At 32.7% G+C, this 25334-nt stretch overlaps 1 protein-coding gene across 1 annotated transcript in view; it reads left to right on the forward strand.

Moving 5' to 3' along the window:
• LOC149776399 (serine/threonine-protein kinase Nek10-like) overlaps nt 1-25334 on the forward strand; it is a 130873-nt gene that overhangs the window by 62231 nt on the left and 43308 nt on the right. Inside the window, exons 8-16 of the mRNA XM_089940776.1 lie at nt 435-502; nt 9578-9657; nt 10600-10686; nt 13236-13325; nt 14231-14362; nt 17073-17163; nt 20528-20572; nt 24000-24039; nt 24843-24994. Coding sequence (XP_089796902.1) covers nt 435-502; nt 9578-9657; nt 10600-10686; nt 13236-13325; nt 14231-14362; nt 17073-17163; nt 20528-20572; nt 24000-24039; nt 24843-24994 — 785 coding nt within the window. The remainder of the gene's footprint in view (nt 1-434; nt 503-9577; nt 9658-10599; nt 10687-13235; nt 13326-14230; nt 14363-17072; nt 17164-20527; nt 20573-23999; nt 24040-24842; nt 24995-25334) is intronic.

The raw sequence follows: 25334 nt of genomic DNA on the forward strand, positions 1-25334 counted from the left end.
TCATAAGAGCAGATTTGTAGTCAAAGATCTTTGCTTGTGGTCTTCTACCCCAAATACCTATTTACTTGCATTGGTATCTGTCAGTAATATTCATTAATTAAAATCATGGGTTTCTTTGTGGGGTTGCATATATGTGTGTGATGCAAAGAAAAATACATGGGGGGGGGGGGTTTACAATACTTTGACCAAAATCTGTAACAAAAATGCATTATTGTACTACTCATGATTTATGAATTGCTTTCAGACACAACCATGAAAAATAACACTCCATTATATATTTTTTATTTGCAGGAATTACAACTTTGTAAATAAAATTGCAATATTTGCATTTGTATTATAAACCAGACATTCTACAATTTCAGGTAAATGCCAGATATACATTATAATTCATTATTGGTAAAAAGTTAAGTTTTTTTTATCTTATTGCTTTTCAGATATATTCCAAAAACTCTCTAGTGTTGTTGAACAAAGAGAATGGTTGATTGCTTGTGGCGTTCATAAGGCAAGTGTAAAGCGTCTTTATTAGTTAGCTATTTATTTTCCATAGTTTGTTCCAGTTGAGAACTTTTTTAAAGAGTGAAGCTTGTATCCAAAATTTGACTTTGTATTTCATGGATTTTACCCATTGTTACCTTTATCTTTGGATGCCTAAATTTACATAGTGCTATATAGCTGATATGCTGTTAAACCCAATGCATACATACATACATACATACATACATACATACATATGTACGTACATACATACTCAGACAGACATACATACATACATACATACATACATACATACATACATACATAGATGCATACATACATACATACATACACACACACATAACATGCATACATACATACATATATACATACATGCATGCATGCACAGACACACACACACATGCATGATGGGTGAGATGATGGCATAGTGTGGTTTTGAGAGATAATATCCTAGTCTGATATTTTGAAATGGGCAGCCTTATAGGCTAGCCTTTGCATAATTAGTCTGGCTTTGTCATACAATGGCATAATCTGGCCTTGTCATATGATGGCATAATCTGACCTTGTCATATAATGGCTTAGTCTGACCTTGTCAGATTATGACATAGTCTGGCCTTGTCAGATGATAACATGGTCTGGTCATTAAAGTGAAAAAAGCTTGAGAATTCATAGAAAATTAAGTAATTTGTATAAATAGGAGGGGGGGAGGGGTAGAATGACAGTTTTTCAGAGACCACCCATCTTTTATTTAATTGGACTGGTTACTTTGGACCATTTAGATTATTCAGATTGACTCCACAATTAGTTAAAAAGGAATACTTTCTGACTGACCACCAAAAACGTCATGTTTTTTGAGCCAATGTTAATGGGAAGCAGCACATAGCAGTGTCTTGTCTGACAGCATCGGTGATGGAGACAATATTGTCATCAACAATTCAGGTTTTGGTTAGAGTTTTTCATTTTGATATAATTCCTAATCCCCATCATAGATTCTCATCATTCTTGGAATGAATCATTATGAAAATCAAGCAATTCATTCCATGACTTACTGGCTTTCCCCATTTCCTCTGAGGTCAAGACTACACTGAGAGAGAATATGTGTTAAAGTTTTTCTCTAAGTTTGTTGTTTTCATTTTCTTCATTTCCTAGACTCCTCAATGGATTCAGATCAGATAGTCATTATGTATCTACGACAATTCATTATGCAATATGCAGACTCATATATGTTACCTTGGTGGTCAAGGTCTTAAGTTTTACAGCAGTGTTTTGATCATGGGCTTGACATGCAGGTCCTGGTCTCTTTGTTTTATCTAACACTTGAACATATTGGAGCCTGGCATTGAGTGTAATACCATACTAATGTAATACTATACTAATGTAATACTATACTAATGTAATACTATACTAATGTAATTCCTCAATCATTGATGCATGATGATAAGAATTCAGATATTGAATTTTTTGACAACTCTGCATTTTAAAACATGGGCTTATTTATAACTCTGCCAAAATAACAAAAACAGGCAATAAAAAACCCAAATAAAAACTCTAATTAGCTTGCTGTGATGTGTGCTTTCACAAGATTTTGTATACACCAACACCAGTAATATTTTTCCAAACTTCATTTGTTCACTTTGATGGTTTATCAAGAACAGTCTCCAGTTTGAAGGACACTCCAATATTCAAAATGAAAGAATCACCTCCAGATGGATTGAGAGAGGATATTTACTTGAAATGAGTGAAAAACAGATATATTTAATCAAGTGGATGAAAAACAGTATTTCCACAAGTGGCAACAATGCAAGTTAAGATACTTAATTTTTCCTGCCCACAAGATGATATATATTCACTCATAGCAAGCAAATTTTCTTGTTTATTTTGTGCTCAAACATATTAGCCAGCAATGAAAGATTTAAGTAGCAGATTTTGTAATGGATCCCATGTGATCTCAGCAGTTGCTGGATTTGAACTTGGTTCATCTTTGATGTGAAGCGGCCATACTTACCACTCTACTATGCAAACATGTAAGAATCAGTTCCAATTTCTTGGTCGTAATGTTATCAGTGTCTGTTGATGGGCAGTGAGAAAGTATACATTTTTTTGTACTTAAGACTGAATCATCAAGATTATTTCCCTCAGAACATCCAGTAATTCACAGCCCAGCATAAAATAAAGGTAATTCTTTTAATTAAGAGGTAGTCCCCATTTCTGCCCTCACATACTTAATGCATGCATACTTTTGAAACAGTTTTTGTTGTAACATTTTGTACCAGTATTAGATAATTGTGTCTTGGTATAGTAGGAAAGCTCAAATAAAGAAGTACTTGCGTCATGTTATACATTCATTTGACAAGAGCATTGTCTATGAAAACCTTGCCACAGAAGATAATTGCAAGCTCAGATTTCTTAAATAGAAAGTTCTTCAAGGTCAGAAAGTAGGATCGTGACTTTATGTCAGTGTCTCATGAATGTTTCTAGTTACTATCTTTGTTTAATCAAGTGAATAATACAATGGTGTTAATGACTTATAGGATTACCTTTGGATTTCTTGCCAAAATTATACATTTCATTTGTTTAACACTTTTGATTTTGTGCAGAGGTGTAAATTTCATACAGTAGGTATGGTTTATCTTACTAACTTGGTAACACAGTCACCTAGTTTAAACAACAAACATAAAGGTTTCTCTAATGTTCTTATTGTTTTACCACTCCAGTGGCCTAGTGGTTAGAGCATCTGCCTCGGATGCGGGAGTTCGTGGGTTTGATCCCCATCCGAGTCATACCAAAGACTTACAAAAATGGTACTAACAGCTGTCTTGCTTGGCACTCAGCATTAAGAGGTTAGTGTTAGGACTGGTCGGCCTGGTGTCAGGATAATGTACCTGGGTGGGACATCATGCTACATGTCTGCGGCATGATGCCTCAGTGCTAGACATCACTATAAACAGTCACACTGCAGACGTCATAGCAATATGACTGAAAAATTGTTAAAGCTACGTTAAAAGTCCAAATCACACACACACACTCTTATTGTTTTTATAGTAAACTGAATCATCTTTCTCCTTTCTATGTACAATTTTTCATTTGTTTTTCCATAGTGTATACAAGATGGATTTTGTCATACATTAGAGACCCATTTGTATGACATTTATCTGTGAAACAAAAGAATACAAATTATCTACACTTGCATTATTGTAGTATAGAAGCATGTCCAGATTACTAAATATTACCTGCATATTAGGGCAGTCCCATGAACTATGTGCTTTGCATGATTGACTGTGTTACACCAATCATAGAACATACATTAGAAAAATAAAATGGTTTTAAATAAATAAATAATTAAATTAAAACTATTGATAAATATAAAAATAAATTAAATAAATAAATAAATAAATTGCTAGCATAAACATATATTAATATTTCCTTGAAATCTAGTTTTAATTGTTACTCTTGCATTCTGTTAATGTTTATTGAAGACAAATTCAAAAAATTATATACAGTGTACCATGTAATGAAAAATGTTTTTCAAATGTTTTCCTGATGGTTAAATATTGAAGTGTTCATGTGTGAAGTATTTTTAATAGTGACTTATTTATCTAAATTAATGATTTGCTATACACAATTCTTTGGTTCCACAAAGGCCAGTTCCCACAAGCAAGATATTTATCTCTGATGGCCATTGTCTGAATTCTTGTACACAAAGCTTTATATTATTCACGTTCTTAGATTCAATATGCCACTGTTCACATCCATAACCCTTTGTATGTGTGGGTGGAAATTGTGGGAGTCCCATAAAGCTATGTTTTTATTAAAATGAAGTAATTTAAAGCTCTTTTGTGTGTGAAGATAGCTTTAGTCCCTTATTGATGTTGAATGCTTCACCATCTCTATTGATGAACATATTGATTGTGTTTGAAGGTAGTTATTTATGATGCTGTTCTACTGTCAACAGTAATATTGGGCAAACTCTGCATTGTTTGTCAAAACATATTGACACCCAAATGCAATAAGTTGTATTGATTTAGTTAGAGCTACTCATGCCAAATGAACACTATTGATCCCAGATTGATTAATTGGTGAGAAAATTAACTCAGCATCACATAAACATCATTGATATGATATCAGGAATACAGGTTAAAATTATGAAGAATTAGTTTTTTTTAGCCAGTGACACATCTGTAAAGGTTACTGAAATTGTGAAGACTCGTGACTGCTGCAATTCTTTCTATTTTTCTAGAATTAATGTCTATTATTTATTAAGTTACAACTGCTATCCCATATTGCAAAGTACCTATCATGGTTTATACAACCTTAAAGTATCGTTGAATTTGAGGGGTTGCCTTGAAAATGCCTTTTTCCCAAACCGCATGAGGGTGTACAACATCGGATTAATCAAATGTCACATTACATGGAAGATGGAGTAGCATCCATTTGGTTTAGTAAAAAATTCTTCAGTTGTTTTAATGTTTATACATGGATAGACAGGTAACATATGGAGAAAGTTCCTGTTCCATAAAGAAAAAGAAAAATCCTTGAAAGTTTGTATTAGCGCTTGATGGTGTTAGAGTTTTAAAACTCCTTTAAAAATCTTTTTTAAAAATATTCTCTGGGTCGTATGATCAAAGTATAAAATGAGTTTGCTTGGACTTTTGTTAAAGATACTTATCACTGAATATACTTCATTGTAATAAACCTTTAAATATAACAAATGATCTACACGATCAGAAATTATTTTTGTTAAAATAATATTTGGCACTTTAATTTTCAAATGAAGATCGTTTCATTTTTTTCTCCAAAATTTTTGAATTCTTCCTTTAAAATAAAACCTGTTCAGATAGAAGTTTTGTTTGATTTCAATAAGTTTTAAGAAAAAATTCTAAAGGTTTTTAACACTTAGTACTGAACCTGATAGTATGTAATCTTCATAATGCTAAACTATTGTAATTTGTGTGTCTCTAATTTAATTTAGGACACAACATTTCAAGTTAAAATAGTTTTAGTCAGTGTGAATTGTGGCACTGTTTTGTAGAACTGTACAGTTAATAGTTGCTTTTAAATTAAGCCTATTTCAAACAACATGGATCAACATAATGCTGACGTGGTAGATCATGGTCTGTAATGTTTGTTCTAATGATTACTCCTAACAAAATGGATAGACCTTGATCTGCCATTGCATAATTTTGTGGTAGACCTGGATATGTTGGCATACGACAGCAAATCTTGATATGTACAGTTTGCAGTTAGACTAGACATAATAAGTGAGTACATATGGTATTTTATTTTGTTGAGAAGTTTTGAATGTTTTCTTTCTAATCTTTGCACTTAAACTCTCTTGATGGATTATTGTGTGGTTTTTGTCAATGTATTCATACACTGATGAGTTTAATAAGACCTTTTGTGAAACTAATTATGTTTAGTCACTCCTTTATGTAGTTACTGTAATTGATACCTAATTTTGTAATAAATAAATATAGTCCTGATCTTTATTTTGGTCCAGTTTATGGACTATTCATCAATCACTAGGATTGGCCAAAATTGTGAAATACATTATTTATGTTAGAAATGGGTTTCAACTTGTTTGCTTGCCTCAGAAGGGCTTTCTTTGCAATCGGCCATATATCTGTTTCTTTTTACAAGAATATTTATCATTCATTTGATGCTATTGTCTTTTTAGTCAAGTGTCAGTGGTATACACAGTAAATTAGGTCATTTTATCACAGTACAAATTTGGTTTTAATTTTATACCTCAGAGGTCGTGAATTTTGAATGTATTGCCACAGCAATATATAGCTGTAAAGAATTAAAAAGTCATGTACAAATGATGCTAAATTGACATTTGTTGGAGACCCATATTTTTAAACAAAGCCAAACGGTCAGTAACATCAAAGATACATTATTATTGATTCTAATTTTGGTACCATGTGTATTGTTTACCATATAGAATAGTTCTCAAATGAATTTTCATGATCTCTGTCTCTGTCTTTGAATAACATTTTTTGTTCTCTGTGATATAAATAGGAAAAATGGCAATAATGTTATGTGTAACTGATAGCCTTTGCACATCTGCACAGAATTGATTCCTAGTCAGGTGCATTGTTAATACAGTTATCTTCTCTTCCTCTCTTTAATAAGGTGTACTTGAGGGTTGTTTGAATGTACTTGAATAATGAGAGCTGTTTATCAATAGTTTTATTGATTACCTTATCAGCTTGTGTGGAAGTGTAATGTTGATGGAAGTATCTGATGTATACGATGTTGCTTATATCGTTATATTTCATTGGCAAATTGGCTTATCTATACAATCTTTCATTACTATCTTAAAATCAGAAATATTCATGAGGATAAATTTCTGTGGTTGGGGATAAACTTTACTGTGAATTTTGTTGAAAGAAATTTTTTATAGGGTCACACTATTTACATTAGCAACCAGTATTCAATGGTATATTGCACAGTGGATTTAATTTTGTGGATATTCATTACCTGCATAAAACAATACCTGAAATCAAATCCTGTACAAATATGTAACATAATCTCAGGCCTCACAACTAATTTCCATATTTAGCCATGGTCAGTATACTGTTGGCTTGCTTTAATAAGTAATTAAAACAGCATTGATGATAATTTACCATTGCAGTATGTGACAGCAGATCAGAGTCTGTCTGTTACTTAGCTATTAACCAGTGTACCTACCTATTCAATTATGCACCTACCTATTCATCTACTTATCTCTCTCTCTCTATAAACCTGTCCTAACAGTCACAGGAGTTAGCAAATTTCCTATGTATATGTTGTGTAATTGGAGGTCACTAGATAGATATAAATATATATGCCATATATATATTTATATTGCACTCGGATGATATTGCAAGCAAGCAAATACAGTATGTTGGTTCCTGGACCTTTATGATGACTGTTCTCATTTTCATGGCGTTTTTAACTCATTATTGGCTGAGAAAATGGGAGCTAAGTGTCTCTTCCATTGACACACTAAAGCAGCCAACTTAGGCTGGTCTTGATGGGTATTGAACCCATAACTCCTGGATTACAAGTCCAGTCCTCTTGAAAACTTAGCTGGAATAGCTCTACCGTTATCATGTATGTTGATCATTGGTTTTGTTGATCATCATGAGGTTCTTGTTAATTAGTAAAGCTGAATTGAATGTAGCTATCATATTACAGTAAGTTGTGTGTTTACCTTATATATTACTATTATTCACCTTACAATCATAGTGTAAAATATAGCCATATGAAGCATGAATTACTGATAATCTCTTATTGAATTCTACTGTCATAAGTAACTGAAAAAGGTTTGCGTGCAAATAGACATGAATGTTAGATACCATATTTCATCAATGATAAGCCAATGCATATGATAAGATACGATCGTCCCCACTTTAACAAGTTCTAGCAAAATGTTTTTGTTTTCATTGAATTCTATGGAGTTTGCCTTCTTGGCTCCTCATGGGAGAAATATTATAATTTCACTGTGTTCTACCTAAGTACTGTAGTCCTATTGTCATGATGTGCCATAAATCTCCTTGTTAGATTTAATCAGGTAAATAGTTAGATTTATCGCACATAAATTCTAACTTTGATGTTTTGAAGGACTGAAAATAACATTTAAATGTAGTGAGAAGAAAGGAGTTGCCTATAGGCAATTCAACTGAATAATTATTCAGCAAGTAATAATTAAGAATTACAAGTACATATACCATAATAAATGTAATTATTGGCAGATATTAAATGCTATTTCAGCTGTTTTTGCAGAGAAAAATAGATGGAAATATCTTTTCATTTTTTTTCTTCAGTTTCCATGTGGAATTTTTGGATGTTATTATTTAGATTGCTTGGTCATAAGACCAGTTTGGTAATTATATCATCAAGATCTTAGAAAAGTTTGTCAATTATGAAAAGAGACTGTGTATTAATAATGCCATTATCTTTAAAATAAGTTATCCCGGATAAAAGATAGCAAACCATGTAAAATCAACATGATATCTGGTCTGGGAGATTATTAGTTTATTGGGGTTGTGTAAGACTGCATGATTGGTGTAATGGTCATTTGTTAAGTCATGTAAGCCGGGTGATTGATATCAGGCACACTTGGGCCTCTTGTTTCAAATATGCATGGTTGTCAATAAGAGTAATTCATATACATATGGTCTGGATAATGTTCCATAATGCTTCATTTTTTACTTCTAAACACATATATCTACATGTATTATGCTGGCAGTGATTAATGAACTGATTATACATGATTGATATTTTGTTGTAATTATAGATACTGTATTTCTTTGACTTAACTTTTAGTCGTACTACAACCATTTTTTCATTTCTTGTGAATGCTAGTACTAGGATTTGAGACAATTTTTAAAAGAAAGAGATACAATGTTCCAGGGTAAATTATTAGGCTAGGTTTGCTGACAGTTATACTTGAATTTTAATGTGTCACAGTGATATCATGATTACAGTTTATGCTTTAATTTTAATGTGCCACACTAATATCAAATATTATACTTGGATCTTGCAGCAAAATTAATATTACAATATATATTAGCATTTTAATGTATCAGAATTACATCATTAATTCAATTTATACTAGAATTTTATTGTATCACAATGACATCAGTATTACAATTTATCTGAGAGTATCACAATGACACCAGTTACAATTTATGCTTGGATGTTAGTGTATCACAGTGGTATCAATATGAGGTGTAACAGTAAAAACTGTGTCCTACATCAATGGCCAGAGATTAGCATATTTTACCAATGTTCTCACAGTTATCTGATATTCCCTGTGATGAGTCAGACAGATTACTAGATCACATCCGCTTTCCTGTCTACATTCTGGAGGGTTTTTGATAGCAAGCGTAATCCATTTCAAGTCTTCTGAGTGTGTGCCTTAAGTAATCTGAAAAATTGTCAACAGCCATTCCATTGTTCTTTAGATTGCTGAATAAAATTTCTTCCATAGAGATTTGTCAAGTCTTCACTCTGCAAAGATGCTGAATTATTTTTTAACCTTTCATAACAAACTAGAAGTACATGGATTGTATTATTTATCCTTTTTCCATTGTAGGCACTTGTATTGTTGCTATCGGCTACAGATGTGATCGTGCTACACTGTTCTCTTCATGCTCTCATCAGTCTTGCACAGAGGTGAGAACAAAAAATTACTGACTATAAAGGGAAGAAAAATAAAATAATTAACGGTCATGTGGTAATTAATTGAAATAATCATAGATTGGTCAGAGGTGTCAACTTTTGACCAACTGATGGACCATTTGCTTATAATTTTACCTGAAGTTTTTGTTTGAATAGCATCATGTTCTGTATTTTAGGCAAAATTGAAGCCTCAACTGCCAGAACAATTATTTTCTTCATTTTTAATATTTATTAAAAATTTTCTGTAGTTTTCTCAGGTGCTGTTCATGGCTTGTATCCCTATGTACCTGTGACTACTTAAGGTGCAGTTAGTATTACTATAATTTGGATGAAAATTATTCATTTCTTTCAAAAATATTTAGAATTTGTAAACCAGCCTTTTATACATCAGTGCAAATGCTATCATGCCTGTTTCTACTCATATTGAACAGCTTTGCTAATCCCAAGGCATATTAATCAAAATAATTTTGATATTTTGTTGATTGAAGTATTTTTTTGGGCACATCAGTGTTTTTGATAAATAAACTAAATTTGTATGTCATTTCTGTGGTGTTCATCCCTTCTTATATTCTCAAAAACAGGCATTTCCTGCACGCAGCCTGCATCGGGACGAAGCTAGTCAAGATATGTTTAGAGTTGCAAGTTAATGGTGCAGGATTAACATTAACAAAGCTGTTAACTTAGAGTGGAAATGGATATGATAGTTGTTGCATGGAAATGCTGAAATCTTTAAAATTTTAAATATTTAAAAATAGACATGAAATATTGTGCTTTTGTTTAGTGAGATGAAGATAAGGGTACAATCTGCAGGAAGTGGATACAAAACTTAAGTTATCTTTTGAAAAGTAAGTTACTATTATCTAATAATAATAATAATAATAATAATAATAATAATTAATGATAACAATAATAATAATATCTCTGTTACTGTTTCAGTGCTAAACCTCGACTTGTGATTGGTGAATTGAATTGCATTGAATTCTTGCTTAGAATTGTGCAGGAATATGACAGCCTCTCAAAAAAGTGAGTTTTCTTTCACACTTAAATTGAAAATATTGATTTCCTTGATTTATCCCTTATTTATTTATTACCATCAATTAATCACAAGTTTGTTAGTCAAAATCAGTGTTTATTGAGATTTAAAATGATGGTCGTAAGAGAGTGGTCCCGTATGAGATGTCTGTGATACCATGAAATAATCTGGACAATGGTAAAATGTACAGTATTTTTGTATTTTATATTCAGTTAGAAACAGCACTGACTCTAATCTTTTGCCATACATTTTAGGTGCAGATCAGGTTTACGCTGTTCTGCATGCGGTTTTGAGTATCAGCATAGAACCTAGTCTGATAAAGCAACCCCCCCCCAACCTGTGTTGATACTGACAGACAGTTCGAGGGTAAATCCACATGGAATAACACTTCTCTACATCCTGTGACCATTTTGAATATCAATGCAACATTTGACTTTTAATGAACAAGTGACATCAGACCCTCAAATCATCCATCACTATCAACACAGGGGGTGTGGGTGAGGGCTGATTTATCAGTCTTCATAGAACCTTGGTTTTAATGAAACATTTTTCACATTGTATATATTCTCAAAGCAAAATTGTTCCACTCAGTAAAATTTATATATAATCAGACTGAAGGTCAGTATCTCAATATAAATGGTGGTTTCTTAATGCAGGTTTCGCAAATGCTTTGCTTTAGTTTACCAATAGTTAGCTTAAAAAATTTGAGCTGAGATTTCATAAAGCATTTCAACTTAGAGTAAAAATTTGCCAGAAATTTTGTGAGCTGATTATTTATAAATACAGCCATAAAACAATTTCATTAAAGGTAGATTTTGAAACAGTGACAGATCTGTGTATATGCCATTCACAGTGACAGATCTGGCTACATGTCATTCACAAGGACATTTTGAGATGTATGTCACTCACAATTACAGATCTGGATATATGCCATTCACAGTGACAGATCTGGATATATGTCATTTACAAGGACAATTTGGGGTGTATGTCACTCACAATTACAGATCTGGATATATGCCATTCACAGTGACAGATCTGGATATACGTCATTTACAAGGACAGTTTGGGGTGTATGTCACCCACAATGAGAGATCTGTGTATATGCCATTCACAGTGACAGATCTGGCTACATGTCATTCACAAGGACAATTTGGGGTGTATGTCACTCACAATTACAGATCTGTGTATATGCCATTCACAGTGACAGATCTGGCTACATGTCATTCACAAGGACAATTTGGGGTGTATGTCACTCACAATTACAGATCTGGATATATGTCATTCACAGTGACAGATCTGGATATATGTCATTTACAAGGACAATTTGGGGTGTATGTCACTCACAATGACAGATCTTTGTATATGCCATTCACAGTGACAGATCTGGCTACATGTCAGTCACAAGGACAATTTGGGGTGTATGTCGCTCACAATTACAGATCTGGATATATGCCATTCACAGTGACAGATCTGGATATATGTCATTTACAAGGACAATTTGGGGTGTATGTCACTCACAATGACAGATCTGGATATATGCCATTCACAGTGACAGATCTGGATATACATCATTTACAAGGACAGTTTTGGGTGTATGTCACCCACAATGAGAGATCTGTGTATATGCCATTCACAGTGACAGATCTGGCTACATGTCATTCACAAGGACATTTTGAGATGTCACTCACAATGACAGGTATGGGTATATGCCATTCATAGTGGCAGATCTGGCTATATGTCATTTACAAGAACAGTTTGGGGTGTATTCCATTGAGTGACAGATGTGGCTATATGCCATTTACAGTGACAGATGTGGGTTTGTGTCATTCACAGTGACAGATATGCATATATGCCATTCACAAGGACAGATCTAGGTATATACTATTCACTATGATATCTATATGTATGCTGTTCACAATGGTATATGACATTCACAGTGAAAGATACAAGTGGATGCAAGTCACAATGGTAGGACAAATATTTACAATGACTGATTTTGGTGTTTGCCACAATGATAGATCTGGGTATATGCCATTCACAGTGACAGAAATGGAAGGATGCCATTCACAATTATGATATCTGGGTATATGCCATTTGCAATGACAGATCTGTGTTTATGCTGTTCACAGTGACAGATCTGGCTGTATGCCATTCACAGTGACATATACAGGTGTATGCCATTCACAGTTTTTGTATATTATGCATGGGCAAATGCTGCGTTTGAAGCAGCAGTTAGCAAGAGTATTATTACAAACATAATTCATTTAAAACAATTTAGAAAGCAATTCAAGTAATTGATATATGATTATTAGAGATTCAAAGATGCATCATTGTTTGCGATGTTACAGTTTTGTATAATTACAAAAATAAGATCATTTTAGATATTAGAAAAGTTTATTCTAAAATATACCTAGTCAGAATAAAATTTATACATTGCTTAACAGAAAAATTAAATAGTATTTTGCTGCTAATCAGGGATCTTGTACATTTTGTTACATTCCATACTTTATACATAATGGAATTTTGTTTTCTGTTTCAGATTGGCTGCCAATTTGCTGCGGCTTTTATGTCAAGATGTCCATAGTCGAGAGATGGTCAAAGCTCATGATGGAATTCCAATTTTACTTAGGTATGAACTGAAAGGGAGAGGGAGAGATGTATACATCATATATAGCAACTAGCCTAATTTAATTAAATTAAGTCATGACAGCAATTTGATCATATTTACAAACTTGTTAATTACAAAATGCTTCATACTCTTCAGAATTTGGAACAGTTAATGGCGAGGTAATTTATTGCCGTATTTTATAGGAGAATTGCAGATAAATCCATTGTTCAGATTTTTCAACATTTTTATTTTCTTCAAGATTTTTTGAATTTGCTCACATGGAGTCATATTTATGTATACCCAGGCTTTATATACACCATCATTGAAGAGTTAAGTTTTTGATTGATCCAGTCTCATCATTGACAGTGTTATAATATTGTTAGCAACATCAAAAATTCTGTTGATATGTTGAACATTTTCCAGGGTTTTGTTAAAGGCAATTGCATTATACTACTCCTACAGTCTTGTTCAAGGCAATAGCATTACACAGTACAGACAGACTTGTTAAAGGCAATAGCATTACACAGTACAGACAGTCTTGTTAAAGGCAATAGCATTACACAGTACAGTCTTGATAAAGAAAGTTGCATTATACTACTCATACAGTCTTGTTAAAGGCAATAGCATTACACAGTACAGACAGTCTTGTTAAAGGCAATAGCATTACACAGTACAGACAGTCTTGTTAAAGGCAATAGCATTACACAGTACAGACAGTCTTGATAAAGAAAGTTGTATTATACTGCACAGATAGAATTTTGTTAAAGGCAATTACATTGTACTGCACAGACAAAACTTTAATTTTGATGCCATATAATCAGAGCCACATCAGCTAAAATGTCACTAACGGAGTTGTAAAAAAAAAAGTACTAATATACGTTGAATATTTTGTTCATGTGATATATGTATTGTTTTTGTCTTATCAGTCAACTTCACAGTGATAATGTGAACCTGCTCTGGCATATAGTGTGGTGCCTGGTTCAGCTGTGTGAGGACCCGGATATCAGTAAAGATATAAGACAGACTGGTGGTATTCCTCTTCTGCTGGCTTTACTACAGTGAGTAATCACAGATCTGTAGCAATCTAGTGAAATAACAGTTATCTATATGCATATGAAATTTGTTCACTTGTAAGTAATTATTTGCTAATTTTGACTGTCTTAGGGTTTATAATATTTGTTGTATCAGTGTCAGTCCATAGATCAGAAAATTTGTAAACAGCGTCTAATCTCAGTGTCAGTCGATAAATCAGAAAATCTGTAAACAGCGTCTAATCAGCTATTTATGATTCAGGATGAAAGAGGACAAGGAAAGTAATTCTTAGAAGTGACAGTTCAGAATTTTTTGGTGCTGGTTTGTAGGTTTTAAAGGCACTTTTAACATATGACTTTCTATACCAAAGTTTGAAGTAACACTTGGAAGAAAGGTGCATCATGGACAGTGCCAGGCACAAAAATTACTTGTATCAAAGTTTACAGTAGCACCTTGAAGAAGGGTACATTATGGACAGTGCCAGGCACAAGAATTACTTGTATCAAAGTTTACAGTAGCACCTTGAAGAAGGGTACATTATGGACAGTACCAGGCACAAGAATTACTTGTATCAAAGTTTACAGTAGCACCTTGAAGAAGGGTACATTATGGACAGTGCCAGGCACAAGAATTACTTGTATCAAAGTTTACAGTAGCACCTTGAAGAAGGGTACATTATGGACAGTACCAGGCACAAGAATTACTTGTATCAAAGTTTACAGTAGCACCTTGAAGAAGGGTACATTATGGACAGTGCCAGGCACAAGAATTACTTGTATCAAAGTTTACAGTAGCACTTTGAAGAAGGGTACATTATGGACAGTGCCAGGCACAAGAATTATTTGTATCAAAGTTTACAGTAGCACCTTGAAGAAGGGTACATTATGGACAGTAACAGGCACAAAATTTCACACAGAAAAAAGAAGATATTGCTCTTGGGAACAATTGCATGATATCATTAGATTGTGTTTTGAGCAACAACAAGAAATACATCACACAGTAATGTAATGACTTCTTGTTTAAAGTAGGTTACATAGGTTTATTTTTAATTTTTCAGAAGCTTCTATTGGATTTTGTTTTGTTTTGAAGTTATTTTTTTTGTTACAATGCAGTCTTAAAGTGGAAATAGTTTCCATGAATTTTGAAATATATTTATAATGTTATTTTTCATTTGGTTTTTATTTTAAATTCCAACCAAAATCTGCATGTTTTAAGAACTAAGTGACTATTTCAGACAAATGTGGTCAGTGAATTTATATTTAAAACCCATTTTTGACACAAAATCTGTGTGTTTTTTATCCTGCCTGCATCACTATTCAGAAGTTTTGACAGTACGTAGGTTTACAAAGTTTCCATTTGATTGCTTGGAAGCTCAATAACTAAGCGTTAGGCTCATAATCCAAGGGTTGTATGCTTGATACCTGTCATGGCCAACCTGGGCTGGCTGCTTTAGTTTGTTTTTGGGAATATCCCCGTTATAATGTATTCAATAATGTGTTAAAGGTTCCATTTAAAAATGCAGCCATGTAATGAAATGTAAACAAGCACAACAGTTTTGTGCAATCAAACTTGTCCAAATGGTCACCTCCATATAGTGGTCACCTATTTTAAATGCCATTGAAAGTTTGCCTGGCAAATGTCCTGTACAGATATCATGTATATAATGATGACCTGCTTTCTGTGGTCACTGGCCATGTATTTACACTTCCCAAATAAGGGTGTCTCTCTGCTTTGAGTAGTAGTGGAGAATATTGTCAGTGTTGGCTCAGTGTATGTTAACTAAACTTTTGCTTCGTGGTATTGTTGAGATAAAAGCATATTATGCAAATCAATGTGTAAACATTTCTTATCTCACTTGTACTCACCATACTCCAGTAACACTGTCATTGTAACTCAAACGTGTCAATTTGTCAGATTCGAGGAATGAGATGGTTTTTATCATTAGGTAAAAGGGTTGAAATAGTTCAATAGTTTGTTTGCTGGGAGTTGGCATTTGTGCCAGTGTGTCATGTATAATTAAATAGCTTTGTTTATTTGCCTGAATTAAAACTGTCTCAGCTTATAAAGGTTAATCATTGAGGAGAGATATGAGTTATTCCCTTTTCATTAGGGTCTGGGGTCATTCAATATTTGATAAAAATTGTATATAAAAGGTTGGCAAAGTTTCAGTTCTTGAGTTACTTTCATTAAGGCTTCTTTTCATTCCCTATTCATCAATGGCCTCTTGCATAAGCTGAGTGACTTTTGATTTTGGCAAATTGAGCAACTTGTTAATCCAGATACCTTTTGAAATGTGGACAGGTTTACAAGTTGGCTTTCTCTGTTTCACACGTCATATGGAAACTGTCCGTTAATAAGTGACATTTGAGCTTTGTCAAGGTGCACAAAACAAACTCACATCAGTGATGTTTTTTAAGACTCGATGATTTAATTTATCGGATGGATTAAAATTAGCAGGATACAGTGATCATGTATGGAACATAAATAATGTTAATAATAATGATAAAAATAATAATATTAATAATAATGTTGATAATAATAATAAATCTGCTGCTACTGCTTCTACTACTATTAACAATAATTTATAAAACCAAGTTTGCATGCAGAGGTCATTATATCTATGAAGGCCTGTTTGGGAATTTCCCATGGCTGGCCACTATTGACAGGTTTGACTGTTTTATCCAAAGATATTTTTTGGCATTTTTACATTTGTTTTCATACATATTTATTTTATAGTGATGACAGGGCGTTTGTAACAGAGAGAAATGAGGCAAGTGAACGTGCATCCAGTGCTGGCAAAAGAACATCCTCAAATGATGTGGATGATGTAAGTTTCAACAAATTTCATGCAAAGAAAAAATGTTTTTTATTTGAAAATGACCACCATGCTTATAACTCTATGTTTATGCAGTTGTGGACCTTAAGTTTTTGTTCAGACCCTGTCAGGTGATATTTTCACTTTGTACCTCAACATTCCTGGGTTTTATCTCCTCTTTCAAGCATTATTGGCTGCCAATTTAAAGGTTATGACCCCATTTTAAAGGGGTTGGTGCAGACTTCACCAAGGTTAAGTGTAAACTTGGTTTTTGTGTAAGAAAGGTTTTCCTTTCCAGTTGGGCTGTTTGATTTAAAGTATTATCTGAAACAATGATTTACAGGTGAATTAATTACACTTCAGTTTTTACTTACAGTCTAGGGCTAACAAAGATATATTTGCTCAAAAGTCGAGCCTAAATGCAAAAAGCACAGACCCAAACATGCCATCAGATAATATACCGTCATAACTAGGTCTGTGCAGTTTGTAATGAGTAATCAGTAGAACAAACAACATGGATCTTGATATTCCAGCAACTGCAGATCAGGGTCTGTGTTGTTTGCAGTTGGACTCGACTTATATTCAAGTATATATACACCATGAGATCAGCAAATTGGTGGTATATTTTTCGCAGCTTGTTTGAAATGTTAAGATAGAAAAAAGCTCCACCTACTTTGAATAATTGTCTAACACTAGGTAATTCCCTTTTGGTTTTGGAACTTGTTCTTTAAGGCCAGTGGCTTCCATTGGATTTTCTGGTTTCCTTCACCTCAAGGACCTCCTGATGCTAACCACACAAGTTGTAATAAGTACTCTGTATAAAATGATAGAACTTGTTATTGTACAAGTGACATAAAAAATAATAGAACCAATATTATTAAGGTAAAAATAGATACTGTGTGCTCGTTACATAATCAACATAAAATATATGAACCTATTATAATTAACATGAAATTGACCAAGCTATTATAATTAACATGAAATAGAACAGCCCATTAAAATTAACATGAAATGGAACAAAATATTATAATTAACATGAAATATCTCAAACTAGTATATTAAACTTAAAAAAGATATCAACCTGTTATAATCTACATGAAATAGAATAACCAATTATAATTAACATGAAATAGATTAACCTATTATAATCAACATGAAATAAAACAATTCATCATAATTAAGATTAAATAGAGCAACCATTTATAATTAATATAACATAGATCAACATATTATAATTAACATGAGATAGAACAAGCTTTGATAGTTGACATGTAATAGATTAACCTATTATAATTAACATCAAAGAGATCAACCTATTTTAATTATCATGAAATAGATAATATATAACTTGTATAATCAGTATGAAATAGATATTGTACATCTTGTTGTAAAATCAACATGAAATGGATACCGTACAGCTTATTTTATGATTGACATGAAATAGATACTGTACATTTGTATAATCAACAAATACTGTTCAACTAGTTTTTGTTAATTAACTAGTAATCAATACTGTATAGTTTGTTGTATAATCAACATGAAATAAATACTGTACAGCTATATAATAAACATGAAATGGATACTGTACAGCTTGTTTTAATAATCAACCTTGAATAGATACTGTACAGGTTCTTGTAGAATCAACATGAAATAGATACTGTACAGCTAGTTATATAATCAGTATGAAATAGATAATATACAAGTTCTTGTATAATCAACATGAAATAGGTACTGTTCAAATGGATATACCTTGTATAATCAGCATGAAATAAATCAAGCTTATTGTATAAACAACGTAACAAATATAATTAGGGAAAGTATAAGTAAAACTTACGTGTTAAGGGATAGAATTGTATACAGTAGAACCTGTCTTGAAAGACCACCTCTTCTGCCAAAAAATATTGGTCTTTCAAGACAGGTGGTCTCTCATTACAGGTAATAACACTATATAATAAATAAATCCATGCATGGAGATCATGGTCTCTCAAAACAGGTGGTCTCTTATAGCAGAGGTCTCTCAAGACAGGTTTTACTGAATTTTATTTTATAGCCACAGAAACTTGTAAATTCTATGTTTTTATTACTCCCCAAAGAACTTGGCTGAGATTGTTATGACAGTGTAACTGGTTTACGTAACTAAATAATTTTAAATCGTGCTTCTTTGAGGCATGAAGAACATTCAGTTTCATAATGGAAACTTAAAAGAACTTTGTCTGTTTTGCAGTTACAGATCATAAGTAATATAGGGAAAGATACACAGATTATTACTTACCCGTAAGACTACCAAAATTACGACATTTCTAGACAGGCAGGAAATTTATCTTTTGACTAGTGGACTACTGATGATTTTGAAGCCCTGGTGTCTTGATGCATAGTTTAATTGATTGATTAATTAGGTATCATGGCTTTATATTTTTGTAACCGTAATTTTGGTTTTTGCACCAACTTTAACCCTTTGATTGGTGTGAAATAAATAGGAGATATTTTCTTATCCTGCATTAATACTGAATATATTTCTTTGTATGGTACAAAAAATACATAATATTTTAATGGGTGGCAAAGCTGTGAGTTAAAATATATCATTTGTATTATACACTGGACTTGCTTGTGAATTGAAGCTTACAGGATTTAACTCATTCTTCAAAACACCCCACCCCTACTAATTTTGTAAGTTCACCTCAATTTCAGTTGAATTCATAGTTGATCATAAAATATATTGATGGTTTAAGAGATTTGTAGGTCGGAGGTGACCCAGATTGTTTCCAAAAAAAATTTTAATTTTAATTTTGTTAATATTTTGCTCATATTGACCACTCAACCAAAATGAATTGGGGGATGCAGCACCCATGTTTTTTAACATTGTTCTCAAGGTAATATATGAGACATGGCTTCATAAAGAAGTGAATGGAAGCAATTTTTTTGTATACCTTTGGCAAAAAATAATTTTCCATGCATGAAAGGTAATGCAGATTATATTTATTGCTTCAGCTCACAAAATGCTCATTTTTATTGCAGCGGATATAACTTCTATAAACACACAATCATTTGTCAGATGATATGATGAAAAATCTTGTGTTTTCACATGTGAAAATATAGGATATGTATTTCACTTAAAATAAAGAAAAAAAATGAAAAATGTTTAAGATTTTAAAAAAATATATTTCACACTTTAGTATGAAAGAAATGCAGGATGAAATAATGTTGCAGAGGAACCTGATATTTCAAATTTCGTTTGCATGCCAGAACATACCAAGCTTGGGCATTACTTGTTAATGACATTTAATTTTTCAAATTATTTCAAAACTTTTACAAGAATGAAACCAACAGCAAAATAGCATAAGAAAAAATAACTCATTGGCCATATGTATTCCTGCAGAGTGTTTTGGACTTGTCACCCACCAGTAAAGAGCCTCATAAAAAGGTAATTTGTGTGCACTGCTGAATAGCTTGCTTAGTGTGTAGAAATGACAATTCATACTCACATATCATTCTTCATTATTTAGGAGGATGAGGATGGGAATGGTCAAATTACTATAAAATTACTAATATATAAACTTTAGGATTCTATGGAACTTTCCACACAGGTTAATGTCAACAGATGTCTGTTTCAAGAAAATAATACTATTAAATGGGGCAAATTTTGCTGCAGATTTGCCTTTTCTCATATAGAGCAGTTCACCATTTTCTCATGAAATAATGTTGTTAGTAATATTAAGTATTAGACATTTTTGTTCATACTCATTTCATTCAAGCACTGACGTTTTATGGTTGACTGTGTACTAATACTGCTTTGTGTTTGGGAAAATCATTTAACTCATGGTTTATTAGCTTGTACATACCAGCTATATTTTGCATTTTCTCATATCATTTATACATTTAGTAATTTTTTTTACATCCGCTCCATATGGCAGAGTATATTATGTTATGTTGTCCATCTGTCTGTTCTCTGTTTTGTTTCTGTACAATAACATAAGTTCTTCCCACTGACCATTACCAGAATTAGTAAATAACTTAAATTTGGCTTATGGGAAAAGCTTTTGATTTTAAATTCAAAGATCAAAGGTTAAGGTCACAGGGACTGAAATGGGAAAGCTTTTTCCATGCAGTATCTTAACTTATGTACTTGGAACATTGATTAAACTTTGTTAATGGATGCCATTTCAGATAAGACACCAATAGATTTTAAGGTCAAAAACTCAAAATTTCAAGTAGTGATTGTAAAAGAAAAAATGGTTTCTGAATGACATCTTGTTCTTTATCACATATTTTGACTAGATTTTGTGGATGACTTGAATTTGTGACAAGGAAGACACTTGGACATTTTGAGATCAAGGTCACATGGATAGAAGGAAGGAAAAAGATTTTCACAAAATCTGGGTAGAAAATCATGCTCTATGTTTGTGGCATGATGCTTCAGTGCTAGATATCACTATAAACTGCCACTCTGCAGACATAATAGCAATATGACTGATTTTTTTTTAGAGCCACGTTAAAAATCCAAGTCTTACACACAAACACACAAAGGTCAGTGTCACATAGACTTCAAAAACAAAAATGGTGTCCACAGAATATTAAGTTATGTGACTTTTACCTTGACCAGAATTTGTATGTTGCTTGCATTTGACTGAAGGTAGATTCATATTAGTAAGGAAAAGCATATCATTTAGTGTTGCTAGGCAACAGTACTTAGTTACAGTACTGGATTGATGATTTGTTGATTTAGTGTTTTATGGCACAGCAACACAGTTTGGTTCTTTAGTGCCAAGACAGTTGTCCATGGACACAGCACAGTAGTCATTTCAAGATGTCCAGATGGTAGGATTAGAACCTGCACCAATTTGGTTGCAACTTCAAAATACTTACCACTGAGCCAGTGTGCTTCTGCCAGGTACAAGATTATCTGAGATACCTGAGTTATACAATGAATGAAGGAGAGTTTTACATAAAATGTATAATATACAATTTCTGTATGGCAGCATTTAATGTAACTTTCATGGTACTCTTGTATTTTTAGTTAAATCTTCCAAATTGTTTCATAACAAACTTTTGAAATAGCATTATTCAGTTTTGAATTGGATTTTAGATTAGCTTTTCAGCATGTATTTGCCTAGTAATTAAAAAATTCTTAGGTTTTATATTTAAAAAAGTTATAGATTTTTCCCATTTTCATTATAAAAGCTTCTAACTGACTGCTAAGAAATGCTTCTTCAGCATGCCTTGGATACCAAATTGCTGAAACTGACAGTAATGGAAGGTAAAACAATGATGGTGGGAATCTAAATATCTTACTATGTAAAAATCACAGCAACAGAAAGGTATCGGTAATGATGGCAGTTCAACCCTATGATGAACATTGTAGTTTTTTCCTGCTGTCATCATTTTTTCTTTGCTTGATCCTTTCACCTGCTGGCAGCATTGGTTTACCCCATGTCACTTACAGTTTAAGTGATTTGTTATGCTGGATGTGTCCAGGTTTTCTTATGAAATTTATAGAATAGTATTCTTTAGGTCAGTCTCTCTTATGGTTCTGGTTGAATCTGGAAATTTTGCATATGATGGAGGAGAAGAAATTTTTTTGTTAGAAAATGAAATTTTCTTGGGCTGTAAATGAGAATTCTGCATGATTTTGAAACATTTTAATATAGGATAGAGTTAGTTTTATATTGAAACAGGGCCCGTTTCTTTCTTCTGAGAACCCTTGAAAATTCTGTACCAGGTTGAAACTGGGCCTGACTTTTTCTCCTGAGAACTCTTGAAAATTTTGTTTCAGAGTTTATTCTCGGATTAAAAATGTAATGGAGAAATCCCTTCCTCCATTTTAAAAAGATGGGAGATTTTCTGAATATTGAATAAAGAAATAATGGTGTGGTTAAAAAATGCATGAGGTTTTTTATATTCAATTGATTTTTCAGTGTGATTTTTGAGAAATTGGTGTATACTCTGCAACTGCATGTCATTGATAAGTCCTGTTGTTATATTATCACCAATCCAGTTTGATCAGTCTTGCACAGGAATATCTTGTCTCTATAACTTGCCCATCAGTGCAATAAAAATGTGAATTATTTTCAAAACTCCTGTAAGATAGACTGTATTTTTTGATTTGAATGAGAAAGTTTCTGGCTTATAATCTATAAGGTTTTAAAAAAAAGATAGTGATAGTGGTCGGAATTTAGAGTGTTATATTTCTTTAGAGTGTCTGTCCCCATCTGTCCATCCGTCACACCTTGAATAAAATATTTGCATTTAGGCTTTGGTATAATGCATCCATGTTCCTCGAACACATTTATGTAGATGCTAGAATATTTAGTTCACGTTAATATTGTTAATTTTTCCCCATGTTATGCTTATGTTTCTTCCATTGGAGACAATTTTCATGTCCAACTTTGTTAGACCAATATTTGGCTTATGGGGACCTGGGAATGTAGGATCATACTGGTCCTAGACGATTGAGTCAAAAATAAAATTTTCAGGCCCAGAATTAAATACTGTTGCATTAGGCCTTACACATAAAAAGCTAATTTTTCTAAGTATTTCTTCAACCTTGGTTGTAGTTTAGCTTGTGCCATCTAAAAAATTTCTATCATTTCATTGATAACATTTTAGAATATATGATTTTTCATTAGAGTACAGGCAGTGATGATAGCGGATGCTGCTGTTGCTGGTTCTCCAGCTGGTTTTGAGGATGATAAAATATACTCAGTTTAATAAAATATGGATGTACCGGTAGTAGACATCAAAATCAATTAATGATTTAGTTTCATACTAACGCAGAAATTTCAACCGATGCAACAGCATTTAATCTGTGCATAGAAAGAATAAGTTAAAATTTTAATTTTCATTGTTTTCAGGCTGAAGATCTTATGGAACAACACTATTCTTTGAAGTCAGGTATGTTCGATCTAATTATAACGGTTAATAACACTATTCTTTGAAGTCAGGTATGTTTGATCTAATTATAATGGTTAACAACACTATTCTTTGAAGTCAGGTATGTTCGATCTAATTATAATGGTTAACAACACTATTCTTTGAAGTCAGGTATGTTCGATCTAATTATAATGGTTAACAACACTATTCTTTGAAGTCAGGTATGTTCGATCTAATTATAATGGTTAACAACACTATTCTTTGAAGTCAGGTATGTTCGATCTAATTATAATGGTTAACAACACTATTCTTTGAAGTCAGGTATGTTCGATCTAATTATAATGGTTAACAACACTATTCTTTGAAGTCAGGTATGTTCGATCTAATTATAATGGTTAACAACACTATTCTTTGAAGTCAGGTATGTTCGATCTAATTATAACGGTTAACAACACTATTCTTTGAAGTCAGGTATGTTCGATCTAATTATAATGGTTAACAACACTGTTCTTTGAAGTCAGGTATGTTCGATCTAATTATAACAGTTAATCAGTCTTAAAGACATGAATATGAATAAATAAATATATTCATGTGTGCTTCCATACACCTTAGTTAGGGATTTGAAAAAAGTATATATAAGAAATTATTTCCTCACTTAAACATTGATTATTGTCTTAATACAATGAGAGACCTTTTAGAAAATTACACTTTTATAGCCAAAGGTTAGATAATTACCTGCACAGTGTTAAGTTCATTTGATTTATTACTTACTTGTTGATCATGGGTGGTATTGTTTGGATATAGTTCTGTCCATTTTCTTTTAGCCTGCTGTGCAGCACTGACAGAACTGGTTCTTAATGACACAAATGCCCAGCAGATAGCTCAGGCCAATGGAATCTACGTCTTAGGACAGCTGATTCTTCCCCCATGTCAGCCATGCTCCAGCAAAGAGAGGAAAGCCGCAGAGAAACTTCAGGTATGCGGAAATAATTTTTCTCTTAATTCTTTAGTGCAAAATTAAAGACTTTGATTGGTGGGCAGAAAGAAAGATAGAACTTTTGAAAACTTTAGAAAATGAGAGAGAGAGAGAGAGAGATGTGCATTGCAAATTTTTAAAAAATCATATATGCTGTTGGAGAGCCAGTTTTTATGAATTCAGTTTTCTGGTTTCCCATTTGTTATTTTTCTTACATAATTTAGAGGGTGAACACTGGGTAATTCAGTTAGAATAGTTGCCCATAATTCTCTATATTTACCTGAACATGCAGAAAAGTTAAGTTTACTTACCCTGCTTTGTATTTATATAATTTCCTCAA

Source organism: Sinohyriopsis cumingii, chromosome 18 (assembly GCF_028554795.1).
Source record: "Sinohyriopsis cumingii isolate HCF-2022 chromosome 18, ASM2855479v2, whole genome shotgun sequence".
NCBI lineage: Eukaryota > Metazoa > Mollusca > Bivalvia > Unionida > Unionidae > Sinohyriopsis > Sinohyriopsis cumingii.